This window comes from Miniopterus schreibersii (assembly GCF_964146895.1).
Source record: "Miniopterus schreibersii genome assembly, chromosome: 16".
Taxonomy (NCBI): domain Eukaryota; kingdom Metazoa; phylum Chordata; class Mammalia; order Chiroptera; family Miniopteridae; genus Miniopterus; species Miniopterus schreibersii.
The window spans coordinates 12,312,859-12,331,944 of record NC_138116.1 but is presented as its reverse complement, the minus strand read 5'-3'; the positions used below and the strand labels follow the sequence as shown (position 1 = coordinate 12,331,944).

General features: G+C 36.3%; 1 protein-coding gene across 1 annotated transcript in view; it reads left to right on the top strand.

Annotated features, from left to right (window-relative positions):
• Positions 1-18,785, top strand: part of PPM1D (protein phosphatase, Mg2+/Mn2+ dependent 1D) — a 31,397-nt gene extending 12,612 nt beyond the window's left edge. Inside the window, exons 3-6 of the mRNA XM_081162738.1 lie at positions 874-998; positions 8,473-8,663; positions 11,548-11,793; positions 16,092-18,785. Of these exons, the coding sequence (XP_081018864.1) occupies positions 874-998; positions 8,473-8,663; positions 11,548-11,793; positions 16,092-16,649 (1,120 nt within the window). The 3' untranslated portion in view covers positions 16,650-18,785. The remainder of the gene's footprint in view (positions 1-873; positions 999-8,472; positions 8,664-11,547; positions 11,794-16,091) is intronic.
• The last annotated feature ends 301 nt before the right edge of the window (positions 18,786-19,086 follow it).

Here is a 19,086-nt window from a genome sequence, read left to right as displayed (position 1 = left end):
GGCAACTTAGAGTATACTAACTCCTCAGGGTGCTAATTATAGATTTCTTTTGCTCCTATGCCAAATTTCTAGGATTTTTTTTTTTTTATTCTGTAATTCCTAAATCTACATTTTTACAAATCTGTTTCCACACTGTAATCTTATACTTCTACTTACAGAAATATCTAAACACATAGGTATTTCTATTGAGGTGTATTGCCTATTAATTCCTCAAATCAAAAATATAAAAACTAGCCTGGCCGGGCGTGGCTCAGTGGTTGAGCATCGACCTAGGATCCAGGCGATTGGGGATCGAGTCCCAGTCAGGGCACATGCCTGGGCTGCGGGCTCGATCTCAGGTCGGGGGCGTGCTGGAGGCGGCTGATCAATGACTCTCTCATCATTGATGTTTCATCTCTCTATCCCTCTCCTTTCCTCGCTCTCAAATCAATAAAGATATAGTTAAAAAAATAAAAACTAAAGGTCTGAGTACTCTCAAATCCCTCAAAAATTATATAACCCTTTCTTTTTAATTTCTTCTATCACTATTTAATTCCTCTCATTTCTATCCTCTTCTTCTTCCTCTCCTCAATTTTTTTTCATTATCAGGTTATCTTGTTGTTTTTTTTTAACATAATATCTACCCATTTTTCATTACTTCCATTCCATTCTGTTTAGCCTACTTTAGTAATCTTCAAATTCTCCTCATCGTAATCTACCCTATTTTCTTTCCTCTCTGAACAGGAACTTTGGCTTATGCGTCTTTGTATCTGAAACAGATTGTCATTGTTTTGTGATAATGTAATCTAATTTTATTAGTTATTTAACACATAGAACTACTGTAGTTGTTATGTTTTGATCATTTAGAGTATTTATGTGAACTCTGTCTTTTAGTGTGATGAACAAGTCTGGGGTGAATCGTGTAGTTTGGAAACGACCTCGGCTCACTCATAATGGACCTGTTAGAAGGAGTACAGTTATTGACCAGATTCCTTTTCTGGCAGTAGCAAGAGCACTTGGTAAGTACAGCTTACATTTGGTGAAATCATACTGGATTTTCTACAATATACAGTGACAAAAAGAGATTCAAAATCCTTACTCGGTACATAATGGGGGTAGAAATGTGATGACATTATTATATTAAATGCTTTAAACCTAATTGAGGGGAAGGTTAAAGTTTATATTTTAATGCCAGTTGCTCTTTGATCATGAGTTATGTTCAGTGTTTTGCTAATTCCCATCTATACTTAGGGAAGTAAATGTATGCCTAGGCTTGATACTACCTTTAAAACTATTTTTAAATGTCCTTTTTTACTTCAACCACTTCTATTTCTCTTAAGGGTCTTCAAAGCTCTTTTTATCTTTAGGTAGAAAAGTAAATTGTCCATGACAAAAAAAAATACTTTCTGGTCTACCTGGTTTTAACTAGCATATCCAATATAAAAATCTTACCTTGGATGTGCTAAATTTTATTCTAAAGAAATTTTACTAAAAAATATTTTTTATTCTTAGAAAACACCATTTTTTTCCCTTCTTGCCCTCTTTTCTCTAACAGACACTGGAATACTAGACTTAAGTTCAGAACATTATTTGGGAGACATCTATTTTCATAGTAGCATTTCATATGAAAAAGAACTAGGGATTTTTTATAGTTGATTACTCGTGTTTATGATAATACAACACTGTTAAGTATAATTTAGTCATAAAAAATAAATAATGCAGTCTTAAAATGCAGTAATACAGTAGAATATTTAGAATAAGGGAATGGTTATGCCACTACATACTTTATCCAGAGGGTGACCACATTGGAGATGGTTCTAAGATCATATTATAATAGAAAGAAAACTACTTAATTGGATGGGTTTTTAAAAATGTCTCAGGTACTGTAGAAGCGCTTTATATGTTCTTTCATTTTTACACTTTATAAAATGGCAGGAAGGTAGAAATTATTTCCAGTTCATCAGTTAAAAAACTGCCTTAGCAGATCTAGTCAATTGACCAAGTACACATAGTTGGCATTTTGAGTACAGCTTTGTCTAACTTAAGAATATAAGCTCTTCCCACTATATGATGCTGCTATTCTCCTAAACTTACACAGCATAAATTTGCAGGGTGTAGCCTGGAATAGAAATACTGAGGACACTTACAGCTGGCTTAATATTTGTGAAGTTCTCTCATTTAGAAGAGGGATTAGCCTGATTTTTTTAAGAAGTAGCTGTAAAGAGCTATAAAAAAGAGAAGCAGATTTTTTATCTCAGCAAAACAAATTATTGCAGTTGATAAAATGTAAATAACATTATTTTGTGAACTGTAGTGGGTCTTTCCTTCACAAGAAGTGTTCAAGTGGCTAAATGGCTACCCATTGTGGTTAGCATGGATTTCTACATTGGGTAGGAAGCTAGAGAATATAAGACTTTGAGGGTCTCATTGTTCTCAGAGTCCATGGTAATAATGTTAAAATTGTTGATCTTTGGATTAGTTTTTCTTCATAATCAAAAATACCTCTTTTTTCAACTTGCTATTTTCATTGTGCATTGTTTTTGAGATTTATCCATATTTATAAATGCAGTTTTAGTTCAAATCCATTGCTGTACATTCAGTTTCATTCTGAAACTATATTTTCTTCCACAGCTTGATGGGTGGTCTTTTAGGTTATATCCATGCATTTGCTATTATGAAAAAATGATGCAATAAATATCTCCTTGCATACATGTATGAGATGTCTTTAAGGGACACATACAATATGATAATATTTCTGCAATAAACAGGGGAGGCTACTTGAGGCTGGGGGTAACTAGCCTAAAGGCTCTAGCCACCTGGGTCCCAACCTTCTGACTCAAGGTTTCACTCAACCCATCCAAGGCATACCAGTTGGAAAGCTCAGTAATCTATAGATATGTACATCTTCAGCGTTATTAGATATTGCTAAGTTCCTCCCCAAAGTGATTATATCAGGTTATTAAAATCCCACTGTACTAGTTACTTATTGCTATCGAACAGAATACTCGTAAACTTTGCAGTTTAAAACATCTATTATCTCACATGGCTCAGGAAGCCAGGAGTCGCTTAGCTAGGTGGCTCTGGCCTCAGGGCCTTTCATGTGGTTGCAATCAAGATGTCTGCTATGGCTGTGATCATCTGAAAACTTGAATGGGGTTGGGCATTTACTTCTAGGATGGCTTACTCACATGGCTCTTGGCAGGAAGCCTTAGTTCCTTGCCCTGTGGGCCTCTCAGTAGGGCTGTTTGATGATGTGTCTTCAGGACATGGCAGCTGGCTTCCACAGAATGAGTGATCCAAAGAGAGCGAGGTAGTAGCTACAATGTGTTTTTACGATCTAGTGTCATATTGACACATCATCACTTCCTCCATATTTTGTTTGTTAGCACTGTGTCACTAAGTCTAGCCCGCCCTTAAGTTGAGAGGAATTAAGGTGTACCTCTTTAAAAAAAAAAAGAGTATCAAAGAATTTGTGCACATATTTTAAAACCACACACAGAGTTACCACCTCTTCATGATTGTTCATTCACTAAATATTTATTAAGTTCCTGCTATGTGCCAGGTACTGTTCTAGGTTCTGGGGATTCTACAATGAACAGAACAGTAAAAAATTCCTGGACCTATGGAATTTAGAATTTACTCTGTTTTTAGTATGGGGAAACATATGATACACTAAAATAAATAAAAAGAATGTATATTGTGTTATATAGTGAAAAGTGCTATCATGAAAAATAAAACAATGTCATGGGGTTGGGGGTGCAATTTTAAATGGGATGGTCAGAGAGCGTCTGAAAAGATGACATTTGAATAAAGAGATGAGGTGTTGAGACCTGGGAGTGTCTTGGGCAAGAGAATTTAGGCAGAAGGAACAACAAATGCAAATGACCTTACTAGTTTTTATTTATTTTTATTACTGAATTTATTGGAGTGACTTAGGATTAAAAAAAAAAAAGGTTTTTATTGATTTTAAGAGAGGAAGGGAGCCTGGCCGGGCATGGCTGAGCGGTTGAGCATCGACCTAGGATCCAGACGATCGGGGTTAGATTCCTAGTCAGGGCACATTCCCGGGTTGTGGGCTCTATCCCCAGTCAGGGGCGTGCAGGAGGCGGCCAATCAATGACTCTCTCATCATTGATGTTTCTGTCTCTCTCCATCTCCTTTCCTCTTTCTGAAATCAATAAAGATATATTAAAAAAATAAATAAAAAAAGAGAGGAAGGGAGAGATAGGAACATTGATGAGAGAGAACCATTGATGGGTTGCCTTATGTATGCCCCCTGCTAGGGATCGAGCCTGCAACCTGGGCATGTGCCCTGACCGTGAATCCAACCTGCAACCTGTTGGTGCATGGGAAGACACTCAACTCAGCCACAGCGGCCAGGGCAGGATTTTTTTTTTTAAGTGAGCAGCTTGAAAGGCAGGAGTTGCCATTAACTGATACAGCAAAGACTGGAACATCAGTTTTAATGGATTCAGTTTTTGACAAGTTAACTTAGAGGTGCTTACCAGCTGTAAAATGGTGATGTCCAACTGGCTTCTGGTTATGGAATTGACTGTAGATGAGGTCTAGGCTGGAGATTAACAGTTGGGAGCCAGTAGAATAGTGATGTGATGTTCAAAGACTTGTGACTTAATGAGGTCAGCAAGAGATTGAGTGTAGGTAGAAATGGGGAAAGGGCCATGACTGAACCCTGAGATACTATCACTGTTAAAAGTTGGGGGTATAAAAGGAGTAACAAGGCAAAACAAGACTGAAAAATCTGCAAGTAAAATAGAATGAAATTCAGGAGAGCATGTCCTGAAAGCTAAGTAAGAAAGTGTTTCAAGGAGGTGTTTCATTATATGTCAGTTTTACCTCAATTTAAAAAAAAGGTAAGTATTTCAAGTACTGTTGATAGTTCAGGTAAGGGGAGACTGAGAAGTGACCATTGGGTTTAGTAGCAACATGGAGGTCATTGGTTATTTATTTTTTAATCCTCACCTGAGGATATTTTTCCCATTGATTTTTTTTTAGAGAGAGTGGAAGGGAGGGGGAGAGACATCAGTGTGAGAGAGAGACATCGACTGGTTGCCTCCCGCAACGAATCAAACCTGCGACCCTTCAGTCTGTGGGCTGACTCTCTAACCACTGAGCAAAACCAACTGGGGTGGTCATTGGTGATTTTGACAAACTATCTTTTGGTAGGATAGTGAGACTTCAGTCATTATTGGAGTTGGAGCAAGAGGCGGAAAATTTGATATAGCAAGTCTAGACACTCTTCCTAGTTGTTTTATTTTAAAGGAGAGAAATGAGGCTTTAGCTGGAGCAGAAAGTATAGGGCCAAGAGAGGGTTTGTTATTTTAAAAAGGGAAGGAATAATAGCAGTTGATAGGAAAGGTCCACTAGAACAGTGAAAACTCCATGTGGGAGGTAAATGGTTAATGCTATAGTAATGTCCTACAACATTTTAACATAACTTTGTAAACAAATACATGGAAATGAATGAATCTTGATATGAAAGGACTTGGGTAGAAGCAATGAAATTGTTTCAGTTATGAAAAAAATGGCTTCTGTTTTTTTCTTTATTTTACTGTCACATTTTCTCCTAAAAAAGAATACCTTTTATACTTGAACATTTAAGCTAAAAAATGATCTGTTACATTACTTCCTCGGTCCTTATTCTGGCACTTGGGGTAAAAATATTTTAAAGAAATATGGCTCTAGTTTTCTTTAAGTTTAACTTGCTGCGTGATAATATTTATTGGCCCATGGTAAGTTAAATGGCAGTATTTAGCAATATTCTTTTGATTTATGGCCATTTTTCCCCCTTTTTTGTGTGTGAAAGAAATTTGCTTATAAAAATGGGTACCATTTAGGCACTGATAATTAACATGATTACTTGAATACAAATGAAGCAAAGCTGCCTTCTAGTGGCTGCCTGATGGAATTGCATGAGTGTTGCAAATCATTTATTTGTTTTTTAACTTAAAAAAAAAATTTATTGATTTGAGAGAGAGAGAGAGGAAGGGACACAGAGAGAGAAATGTGGATTTGTTGTTCCACTTATTTATGCATTCACTGGTACCCTGACCGGGGATCAAACCCATAACCTTGGCATATTGGAATGACACACTAACCAACTGAACTACCTGGCCAGGATGCAAATCATTTATTCTTTGAACACACACACACACACACACACTTTTATTATATTATTTTATTTTTTATTTATTGTTGATACTATTATAGATGTCCTCCAGATATTTATTGAGGGCAGTATGTGCCAAGCACATAGTCTTTTCCCTCATGGAAACTCACAGTTTAAAGAGGGGTAGAGACATTCATCAAATGATCACAAAAAGAACTTTAACTTACAACTCCTAAGTACTTGTATATGTGCTAAAGAAAACTTAAAATAGGGGTATTTTACCTAGCTGGAGAGGCCAGAGGAATGATGTTTGAGCTGAGGTCTGAAGAATTACTAGAAGTTAAGAGAGGAAGAAAGTTTGCTCCAGGCATAGGAACTGCATTTGTGAACAGTTCTGTGATGGGGGAAGCATGGTGAATATAAAGGACTCTGATGAAGGCCAGTGTAGCTGGAACAGAGATATTGGGAATAAGAGGCATGGGTAAAATGATAAAATAATGCATTTTTATAGTCTGGATATCTTAGGAACAAGAGTAAACTACTGTAGCCCTGGCCAGTGCTGCTCAGTGGTTAGAGTATTGGCCTGCGAACTGAAGGGTCACAGGTTCAATTCCAGGTCCTGGGTTGGGGTGCGTGTGGGAGGCAACCAAATGATGTGAGATCAGTCTTTCTCTCTCACCCTCTCTCTCTTTCTCCCTCCCTTCCACTCTCCCTAAAAATCAGTGAAAAAATATCTTCAGGTGAGGGTTAACAAAAAAAACCCAGTAACCACAAAACAAACAAAAGTAAATTATTTCAGAGTCGGAGTGGGAAATATATAACTAGATTTGTGTGTGTTTTTAAAATTATAGCAAAATACATATAACATAACATTTACTGTCTTAACCATTTTGAGTGTGCAGTTTAGTGGTATGAAGTACATTTACATTGTTGTATAGCCATTACCCCATCCATTTTAAATTTGTGGTTTTTTAAAATATGTTTTTATTGATTTCAAAGAGAGGAAGGGAGAGGGAGAGAGAAATGGAATAACAATGATGAGAGAGAATCATTGATCGGCTGCCTTCTGCACTAGGGATTGAGCCCCCAACCTGGGCATGTGCCTGGACTGGGAATTGGACCATGACTTCCTGGTTCATATGTCCACGCTCAACCACTGAGCTGTGCAGGCGGGGCTTAAATTTGTGTTTTAAAGAGATGGTTTTGGTTGCAGTTTTGGGAATGGATTTGGTGAGGCAACAATTGCTGGAAAGCTCTCTGTGGGAGACTACCCACAGAGGGGTGGGGTGCTGAAATTCACTAGGGGTAAGGACCACTGGGTGTCCTGTGCACTGGCTGGCGGCCACGTGTCCCAGGAGTAAGCAGAGAACATAACTGAAATCAGAAGAAAGGCCTCTTTCTCCTCTGGTTTTCCCCCATTGTCCCTACTGAGGACAAAAGGGAAGTGGCCATTGAACAAATAACCAACAATATATACCACAGTGCCCAAGACCCCTCCCTTAAGTATGTATGGGAATGGCATTCTGTTCCTGTTTTGGTGTAAAAACTTAGTTCAAGGCCCAATTCTGATTCTTATTTGTTTGATCTCACATGTATGTTTCTCTCTCCCTCTTCCTTCCTCTCTCTAAAAATCAGTTTTAAAAAAATCTTTAAAAAAATCCTTTTGGGATTCTGGTTTGAATTACATTGACTTTATAGGTTATTTTTGGAAGAATTAACATCTTTATAATGTTAAGTCTTCCTACCTATGAATATAGTTTATTTCTCCATTTATTTCTCTAGTTCCAAAAGGAATCTAATTGTAGAATCTTGTCCATAACAGACTATCACACCTTTTGTTAAATTTATTTCTAAGTACTTTATATTTGGTTCACTGTTGTAAATGGAATTGCTTATAATTTTATATTTTCTATTTCTTGCTATTGTGTAGAAATAGAGTTGACTTTTATATATTGGGTTTGTATTTAACAACCTTTATACATGTATCTATTCTGATAATTTATCTAATTTCTTTTTTGTTTCCCATGTAGAAATAAAACTATCTGCAAATAAGGATGGTTTTATTTTCCCTTTTCTGATTTATATATCTGATTTATTTTTATTATCTTACTGTGCTAGAAAGGACCGCCAGTATAATACTGGAAGACAAGTAGTGGTACAGGCATTATTTTATCAGGTTAAGAGAGTTACCTTAAATCTCTAGTTTGCTAGGAGTCTTTTTTTAAATATCATGAATGGATTTTGAATTTTAAACACTTCTCTGCACCTATTGATCTGAACATGTAGATTTTCTCCTTTAATCTGTTGATGTGATACTACTAGTTTGGAAATAATACATCTTGCTACTTCTGCTCCCTGTCCCACAGGTGATTTGTGGAGCTACGATTTCTTCAGTGGTGAATTTGTGGTGTCACCTGAACCAGACACAAGTGTTCACACTCTTGATCCCCAGAAGCACAAGTATATTATCTTGGGGAGTGATGGACTTTGGAATATGATTCCACCTCAAGATGCCATCTCAATGTGCCAGGACCAAGAGGAGAAAAAATACATGATGGTGAGAAGTGACACAGTAATTTGGTATCATTGTGTACTCATTGTTCTTGTGCTTTTGTTCACTGTAAGTAGATTTTTGCATTTGCCTGGCTCTAGAAGTAAGTAAAACATAGATTTTGCAGCTCATTTAGTGGAACAAGATAGGAAATATATAAAACTAGGTAACAAAACACATAACCACTCACTTTATTGCGAACAGCCCTCAACTTACTGGCCTTTGAAACCTCACCAATTTTTTTTTTTTTTAACTGAGACACAATTCACACCATAACATTTTCTCTTTTAAAGAGTATAATTTAGTGGTTCTTAGTATAAGAAAGTTGTGTAACCATTACCACTATCGAATCCCAGAACATTTTCATCAGTGCTCTCCCTAACAAAGCCCATTACTATTAGCAGTCATTCACTATCTCCCATAACCTCTGCCCCTGGCAATCACTGATCTTTCTGTCTTTATGTATTTGCCTGTTTTGGATATTTCATATAAATGAGATCATACAGTAGATGGTCTTTTGTGTCTGACTTCTTTCACTTAAGGATGTTTTCAAGGTTTCACCCATGTTGCTTCTATCTATACTCCTTTTTATGGCTGAATAATTTTTGCGTGTTTTTAGTTCTCTCAGGTATATACCCCGGAATATCCTTTTTTAAGTCAATTGCAAACCTAGAAACAGCCATCAGCGAGAAAGTTCTTTTCCTCCTGATTGGTTTGAAAATTGATTTTTTCTTTATTCTGAGCAATAACAAAGTAAGGAGAATTGGAAGAATGCAGTGTTGTTGATGGCAAGGAGAATTTGGAGGTAGTTGTCAACAGTGTCAAATTCTGTAAAGAACTAGAGGCAGATGAATGGGTTTTACAGTTTGGATATTTTATTAGTGACCTTCCAGGATGAAAAGTGCCAGTTGAAGTGATGAGGGCATTAACAGATTTGAAATGGTGATGAAAGGTACTTTGTGAACCTAGGAAATAGATGTGATGAGTGTTCAAGAAGACAAGGGAATGTGCCATTGTTAGCTTGAAACATAGTGAGGGTCTTGAAAGAGATGTAGTCTTAAGAGAAAGATTGACAGATAAGAGAAGTAAGGGATATTGATTGGATAAAAGTCCAGAGCACATGGAAATAACTGGAATCAAAGTCTCAAGGGGATAGGCTATTCTTGAAAAAGATGATCTTTCTCTATGATGAGAGAAATGATAAAACTATATTTTGGGATGAAAAGGAGGCAAAATAAAAGAACTTGTATTAAATTGCCTCCATTCATTTACTCAGCTAACGTATTAGGTACTAAGTACAGGGAAGGCAAAGGTAAATAGAATATGGCCCTTGCTGAGCATTTTCCACCCTATTTCAAATAGGATATGTAAATAGCTATCCATACTATTTGATTATGAGTTGTTTAAAGATAAGAATTGTGTCTTGATTCATTTTTACAACCTTGGGGCTAGCATGTTGCATTTGGTCAGTGACACCAGATATAAAAGAAAGATTAAATAAAGATCATTTTGTCTTTTGGATTTAGAATTCTTTAATGATGAGAGAGAGACATTTTAGTGGCATGATGAGACCAAAAGCCAGTTTGTAGTGGATTGGAAGAATCTATTTATAAATGTTAACGTGTTTTTAGAATGAGTATTGAAGGAAGTATGTATACGACAATATTTAGAACAAGTGTTATGAAAACAGGGAGAAGATAGGAAGCTGGGGAAGACTGCATAAGGAAGTTTCATGGGTGAGAGTGATATTTGAACAAGTCTTAAAGATAGGTTGAATTTACTTGGTAATAGATTAGAGAAGGAGAGAGCAGTTTTCCAGACAAAGAAATAGGATGTGGAAAGTCAAAGAGGAGAGACAAATATGACATATTCAGGTTTCACAAGTAGCTTGATGTGACTGGAGAATAGGAGGTAAAAAGGTTTTGAATAGTCTGTTATGAAGTTAGGTCTTATTGTCTGGTAGTGGTGAGTTGTTGAAAAGCTGCATTTTGGATAGCTTACGTATTTGCAGGGTGGAATATTAAGCAGAGGGTAGATGAAAATGGATGTGAGGATTCTATTTATTAGAAGCCCCTTAATAAAATTAAACTGATGCAAAGTTGGCAATGAAAGAGAATGTGTGGCAACAATGATTAGTGAGGAATCCCTGAGAGAAGATGAATTTCAATTTGGGGGGGGCAGTCATAGTTATAAGGTCTATATGTCCACCTCTCTTCACGTTTGTTTTTTTAATTTTTTTTTTTAATATATCTTTATTGATTTCAGAGAGAGGAAAGGAGAGGTAGAGAGAGAGAAACATCAATGACGAGAAAGTCATTGATCAGCTGCCTCCTGCACGCCCCCAACTGGGGATCGAGCCCGCAACCCGGGCATGTGCCCTGACCAGGAATCCAACCTTGATCGCCTGGATCCTAGGTCGATGCTCAACCGCTGAGCCACGCCCGGCCGGGCTGCATATAAATTCTTTACACACAGCCTTTTAGATCCCCTGAAATATGCTGGAGCTGTAATTAGTTATTTTTCCCCCCATGCTTGATGATTTCATTTGTGAATTGTTTATAATAACTTAATGTTTACTTTGCTTTTTAGAGAACTTCTATATAACTTTGCCTTAATAACTATGTAGTTAATGTTACAGTGAAGATAGATTTCTTGCTACCAAAAAGATGAAAATACAGGTGAAATTTAACCACAGAATGAAGCCTTATTTTATTACTTACTAAAATTTAGAGTAGTACTGCTTTAACGTAGTTCTGGGATCTGTGGATAACGTTTAACATTTTGGAAATTTAATTAATTTAGGTCATATTGAATACCTAATTTTTAATTTGATACATATGTAGTGGTGACTGAATTTGAGTGGTTGACTTCCTTCTCCTTTTAAATACAGGGTGGCGAGCATGGACAATCTTGTGCCAAAATGCTTGTGAATCGAGCGCTAGGCCGCTGGAGGCAACGTATGCTTCGAGCAGATAATACCAGTGCCATAGTAATCTGCATCTCTCCAGGAGTGGACAGTCAGGGAAATTTCACCAATGAGGATGAGCTCTATCTGAACCTGACTGATAGCCCTTCCTATAATAGTCAAGAAACCAACCTGAGGACTCCTTCCCCAAGTTCTACACCACCAGTCAAGGTATACAGTTCTATAGTATTTAAGTTGTTTTAATAGAGTTTCTTTGGTTAGTGTTGCCTGAAAACAGTTTTCAGATTTCTTATATAATAAGACTTTGGATTTGAACTAGGTTCAAGAAGGTGATGAATATTTGTTTTATAATTTCTTGTCAGTGAGCCATCTTCACACCAATACCTACTTACTAATCTGAATGCCAACTGTGTATACAGCACCTAATAGAAAGTTGGTTAGGTATGGCCCCTGAAGAATATTAACAATATTTTTAAAAGAATATTAACTATTAATATTTGGAACTTATTGATCCTCTTCTAACACTATGTACATTTGTAATAATTTCTTTTCTTTGAAAAGCCTTGAATAATAAGTCTCTCCATTGTATTTTTTAAAAAATTTAAAAAAATATGTCTTTATCGATTTCAGAGAGGAATGGAGAGGAGGGAGAGAGAGATAGGAACATCAATGATGAGAGAGTTGTCATTGATCAGCTGCCTCCTGCACACCCCCAACTGGGGATCAAGCCCCCAACCCATGCATGTGCCCTGACTGGGAATCGAACCACGATCTCCTGGATCCTAGGTTGATGCTCAACCACTGAACCATGCCTGGCCGGGCTCTTCATTATCTTTTGAGAGTTGTGAAGGAGCTTATGTTCATTCGATTATTTGCCGATTTCTGAATTTGAATGTATTAATCACTTTTGTGTTCCCTAATGTATTGTATTTGAATTACTGACTTTTAAGCAGAATAGAGGAGGAGGCATTAGGGTGGAAAAAGGGGTGAGGGGACAGAAGATATTTTGATAGGAATAAATATTCTTTTTTAAAATATATCTTTATTGATTTCATAGAGAGGAAAGGAGAGGGATAGAGAGAGAGAAACATCGATGATGAGAGAGTCATTGATTGGCTGCCTCCTTCATGCCCCCTACTGGGGATCGAGCCCCCAACCTGGGCATGTGCCCTGACTGGGAATCGAACCCTGATCGCCTGGATCCTGGGTCAACGCTCAACTGCTAAGCCATGCCCAGCCAGGCGGAATAAATATTCTTAATATTGATCTGAAGTAAAAATGATTGCAGTCTGCTGGTTGGAGTTAGTAAAATTATACATAGATTGTACATATTTTAAAATTATTTCTAAAGTTTGGAGAAATAATGATTTAGTAGTCAAAGTAAAGATGAGATTTGTGTATTTACTAACTTATATGTAGGCCTGGTTTTTTGTGAACCAATTGGCCCCACCCAAATATGGGAAAATATTTATAGCCATTCAGAATAATTAGTATTATTGGCTCTGATCTAACAAGTAAATAAAGGCTAATTAATTTCTGCCCAAGAAATTGTGTGGGTTTTTAAAAAATATGTTTTTCTTGATTTCAGAGAGAGGAAGGGAGAGGGAGAAAGAGATAGAAACATCAGTGATGAGTCATTGATTGGTTGCCTCCTGCCCGCCCCCTACTGGGGATGGAGCCTACAACCCCAGCATGCGCCCTGACTGGGAATTGAACCGTCACTTCCTGATTCATAGGTCAATACTCAGTCATTGAGCCACACCTGTCAGACAGGAAATTGTGTTTTGTTTTGTTTCCCCTTTTTAAAAAACTTTAATTGACTTAACAGTGAGTGCTAACTAGTACCTCTGATTTATTTCAGTTATAATAATCCCATGTTTGGTAACATCTAGATAAATATAATGACATTTTGGTTAGTTTTGAATGGTTTTTAAAACACACCCACCTTTAGACTAGGCATTTGAGACTAGGTTTATCTATTTATAGCAGGGGTGTCGAATGTCTGGGCTTCCGCTGTATACAGCCAGCAAAATCATTTGGTCTGACCCTGTCAAGGCAACCGCAGGTGGGACTTGAAATTCAATAAATCTAAGAGCTTTTTTCATAGTTAATTTTTAAGTTGATAATTTTTTATGGCCCTTGAATGATGTTATAAATATCCAAATGGCCCTTGGCAGAAAAAAGATTCCCCACCCCTGATCTATATACATGTCAACTTCTGTTTGAATCTAAGGTAAATCAGTAGTCAGATCTTTGTTTTGGGACAGATTAGTAGAAATATCTCTGGTTGCCCGGCTGGGCGTGGCTCTGTGGTTGTGTCGGCCTAGGATCCAGGCGATCAGGGTTCAATTCCTGGTCAGGGCACATGCCTGGGTTGTGGGCTCGATCAATCACTCTCTCATCATTGATGTTTCTATCTCTCTCTCCCCCTCTTCTTTCCTCTCCCTGAAATCAATAAAGATATATTAAAAAAAAGAAAAGAAATATCTCTGGTTAATGATATATTACTATTGCATGCATTTCTTCCTCATTCAGAATGAGGAAGAGAAGTCTTTCAGAAAATTAACACTTAGATTCAGTTGTTATCTAGGAACAACTTGTAATTAGTTGTTTAATGCTGGATTGATAGATGGAGTGAGAAAGTGATCTCTGAAGTAGTGAAATTTTTAAAGTATATGTTGTTAGGAGGTAATCTCTCAATATTGTAAATGCTTTATGAACATGTTAGAAGGCTTAGGGATATTAATTAATCTGGGATGAGTCTAAGTAGTAAAGCCTGTGCCAACAGATACAATGTATTACTACCACAGAATGTCAATAAAAAGAGAAGGAAAAGGAAAAGCTCAATGAGAAAGGGGGGGAAGAAAAGCCAGCGCACCTGTAGAGTCAGAATAATAATCTGTGAATTTAAAAAGACATAGCACAACAGAAATTACAATAAATTGTTACCTCTGAAATCGTCCCATTGTTTTTGTTTTTTTCTTTTATAAAGTAATCTCATCTAACATCTGACATTGTTATACAAACTAGAGCAGTATGTTTTATTTTTATAAGTACATTGATTAGTACCCTTTTCTTGTGCCTAAATTAGTGATGTGATTATTTGGTAGTTGGAAGCCTTCTGTCTATAGAATTTATTGCTGCCCTGTCTTGTTGCAAATCCTTTTTCTATATTTAAGCAGGATGAACTCTTGGTCAACAATTACTTATGACTAGATACAGTTTTCTGTGCTCAGCTAGAACATGCTTGTGACCAGGGTAGGTATTGGAATCAACCTAATTCAGAGGGATAAACTCACATACATCTCTTGTTTTTGATATTATTGAAAGTCAGAGAGTATACAGTTTGACCGTATACTATTCTAGAACAGAAACTGTCTTGTTATCCTTTCTCCACAGTGGTACTTTGAAATAAGGTTGCTGCCCACCATCCAGTCAGTTTTAAAGCAGATAAGAAGAATTCAACTTTCAACAAACTGTGCAGTATAAAATAAATAAATGAACCAATGACCCCAGAAAGCAAAAGTATGTTCTTAGAAGAAGCAATCTATTTGGGACAGTACCAAATTAGGAACTTGGGTTTCTCATCTTCAGTCTCCATTGGACCTAAAGTCAATATATTTTTTTCAGTAAAGCATGTTCATGGTTATATGGTTAAATTGAAATGCTTTTAGGTGACTTCAATTTCTCCTTTTTTTATATAGAAACATTAAAGGGAACATTCTTTCTATAAATATGCTTTTTAAATATAGCACTTTCTTGAAAAGTGTTTATCCATAGGGGATTTTATATCAGAGGAACACCAGATAATATGTTCTCACCATTCTATAAAAGTGTTTATTTGGCCTTTCCTAATATATTAATCCCCTAGTTGTGTTCAATAAAAAAGATTTGTTTTCTGGTAAAAAAAAATATATTAATGTCTTAACTTATTTGATGAAGAGAGGAAGCAGTTGAGGAAAATGTTATATACTTGGGGGGGAGAGAGTATTTATGCTTAATCTCTGTTCTTGGGAAACTATGAGACAATGACTTTATAAAGTATTATTATAATGGAAGATTGGGTTTGATAGGAAGAATGTTCTCTCTCTGGAGATGGGAGGATATTCTGAGCAGTACAAGCTAAAGGAGTGATGCATATCTGAGTCACCTGTGAAGCTTCTAAAGAACAATACCTGAAAGTTTCTATATGATCTTCACTTATTTCTTTGAGAGTTGCCCCAGCCATGCTTAGTAGGGTCCCATGAGTCCTGCTTTTCTCAAATCACAGAACAGTATCTTGTGTTTGGGAGATGGGTGCAAAGCAACAATGTGAGTTTCCTTATGACGTTGCTTTAATGTTTCACTTCACATTTTCCACACTACTAAATGTTCAGAAATTAGATTATAGAAAGTAGGAAAAAGCCAGATTTGTCACTTATACTAATGAAACCCCTTCATCTCCCCAAGGGTCAGGCTGAGTTCTAGGATAAATGGTTTCTTATTTGGTTAACTTTCTTGTTTTTCAGTCACTGGAGGAGGACCCTTGGTCAAGGCTGAACTCTAAGGACCATATACCTGCCCTTGTCCGTAGTAATGCCTTCTCAGAGAATTACTTAGAAGTCCCAGCTGAGATAGCTCGAGGGAATGTCCAGGCTGCAGTCATACCCTCAAAAGATCCAGAGCCACTTGAAGAAAATTGCACTAAAGCCCTGACGTTAAGGATACACGATTCTTTGAATAATAGCCTGTCCGTTGGCCTTGTGCCTACCAATTCAACAAACACCATCATGGACCAAAAAAATTTAAAGATATCAACTTCAGGTCAAATGAAGGCCCAAGAAGTTGAAAGAACCCCTCCAGCAAACTTTAAAAGGACATTAGAAGAATCCAATTCTGGCCCTCTTATGAAGAAGCATAGACGAAATGGTTTAAGTCGAAGTAGCAGTGCTCAGCCTGCAAGCCTCCCCACAACCTCGCAGCGAAAGAACTCTGTTAAACTTACCATGCGACGCAGACTTAGGGGCCAGAAGAAAATTGGAAATCCTTTACTTCACCAGCACAGAAAAACTGTTTGTGTTTGCTGAATTGTATCTGGAAAATGGCTTCTTTCCAAATTTAGGATATAAAGCTTTTTGAAGATGGTGCCGAAGTTGAACTTTTTTTCAAGGAACGAAATAAAAATAAAAATAGTACCCAGTTTGATTTTTTTTTTTTGGATTCAACAGTTTAATCCTGGCCTTGTACTTGCTTGTATTATAAATGTGAATTTTGTAGATGTTAGGGTATATACGTTGCTGTAAAATGTGTATAAATTTGTATCCTTCACAGAAACTCTGTCTTTCACTCTGATACACAGTAAATATAACAACAGGGCTAAAGGTTTTTAAAAAATCAAAAGAATCTATTAGATTTTAGAAATACATTTAAACTTTTAAAGATGCTTATTAAGTCACTTGTGATGAAACTATACAACTTTTTAAAGTAAATTATTAAGCAAACTGGAAAAGTGATGTATTTTCATAGTGACCTGTGTTCCACTTAATGTTTCTTAGAGACAACTCTTGTCTTTTAAAAATTATTTTTTATTTCTAATTTCATAATTCAGAACTAAATTTTTCATAGAAGCAGAAGTAGCTGGGTATTAGTCTCCTTGTCCTAATTAAAATACTATGCATTTTCTCTTATTTCAGTAGCATTTTTCTAAAAAATTAATTATCAGATATACTCATTAAATATTTGGAATAGAAGGAGGTGTGCTTCCTTAAAAAGATGCCCATCTCAGTTATCCAGGACATTCAGTGGCATTATTAGGTCTTAAAGTAGTTACCCTCTTCTAGTGTTTGCATAAAATATGTGAAGTTTTTCTTGCTATTTCAATAATGGATGGTGCTGCTAATTCCCAACATTTCTTAAATTATTTTATATATCGTACAGTTTTCATTGATTACATGGATATATGTTTATTCATCTAATAAATCAGTGAATTGTTGGTGATGTTGCTGGATTTTTGTTCTTGGTTTTAATGATATATATTAACTTTCTGTTGTGCCATGATCGTGCTTTTAGAGTAACTTAAATGCAATGTTCATTTTTGTACTCTTGACTTTAATTTTAATTTAGAATACATCAAAACAGTCTAAACAGTAAGAATATGTTAAGTCAGTTATGGTTTGTAAGCATTTGAGGACATGTAGTAATTAAGTATGAATAAAACTACACTTTGGTAATACAGGAAAAACTAAGAGGAACTAATACTAAAACACTAAGAGTATGTCATTTTGGTATGGTGAATTGTTCTACAATGAGAAATTTTTAAAATTTATTAACTTAGCACAATACCTCTCATTGAAAGATTGAAGAGTTGATTATGTACCTACAATATATTAGGTACTGCACAAATGGAAGCATACCAGTTTTATATAAGAAAATTGAGAACCAGTGGTCTGGGTAAAATCTTAATTGTGGCTAGTTTTTAAAAAGGATTTTTGGGCCCTGGCCAGATAGGTCAGTTGGTTAGAGCATCATCCTAATACCCAAGATTGTAGGTTTGATTCTGGGTCCCGGCACATACAAGAAGCAACCAATGAATACATGAATAAGTAGAATATCAAATTGATGTTTCTTTCTCCATCTCTCTAAAATAAAAATATAAAAATCTTAAGAGAAAAGGATTTTTGCATAATAGTTTGTTTTCAGATCTTTCCAAGAGAGACATAGCAACTAGAAGACACTTTTGGAGTCAATTTATTGTGAAGGGTTTCCCCATCTTTTAGACCTGTGATACCAGGTTAGCTGCACCAAGTAGAAATTGAACAAATCTGAATGTGTATTAAAAGAAAGGAAAATCCATTTAGCTACTTTTCACTTTTTTTGTCAGTAGTTTTAAAGACAATAACCTAATCCTATGTCTATATGAAATTAAAATTTCCACTTGACTCGAGTAATGAATTAAGTATTCTTTAATGCAAAAATGCCACAACATTAATTCTTTCATAGATTACATTTTTAGTGCAATAGAACCCAATTACATACCATCCGAGTAGCCATCTAATACTGGAAACATTGGTTTGACACACTTAACTGCAAATGCTAAAATGAGCTCTTCTGTATGTGTTCCTTGGGCTATGTTCAGACCTATTCTTTAAGGCATTGAAGATGTTATGTAATCACAAGTGTTTTAATGTTTCTATTTTTATTAAATTGTATTTGCCTATGTAACAGATCTGCATGATGGAAAATTCATGATGTATAAAATGGTACATAATGAAAAACCCCCACCGCAGTCCCCAGGGCAGCCAACATCTTCCCCCTTTTTTATGTGTTCTCTCAGTGATAACCTGTGCATAGACGTGCAACTATACACGTTTATCTCTTAATTATCCCTTGAAGACGCTTTCCGTATCAGTACATCACAGAGTCTCCTCATTCTTTAGTATTCTGTCTAGTCTGGGGCATATAACTTTGCCATTTCTTAACTATGTCCACTAAAAGGAAAACACGATTTCTTCCTTTATTCACACA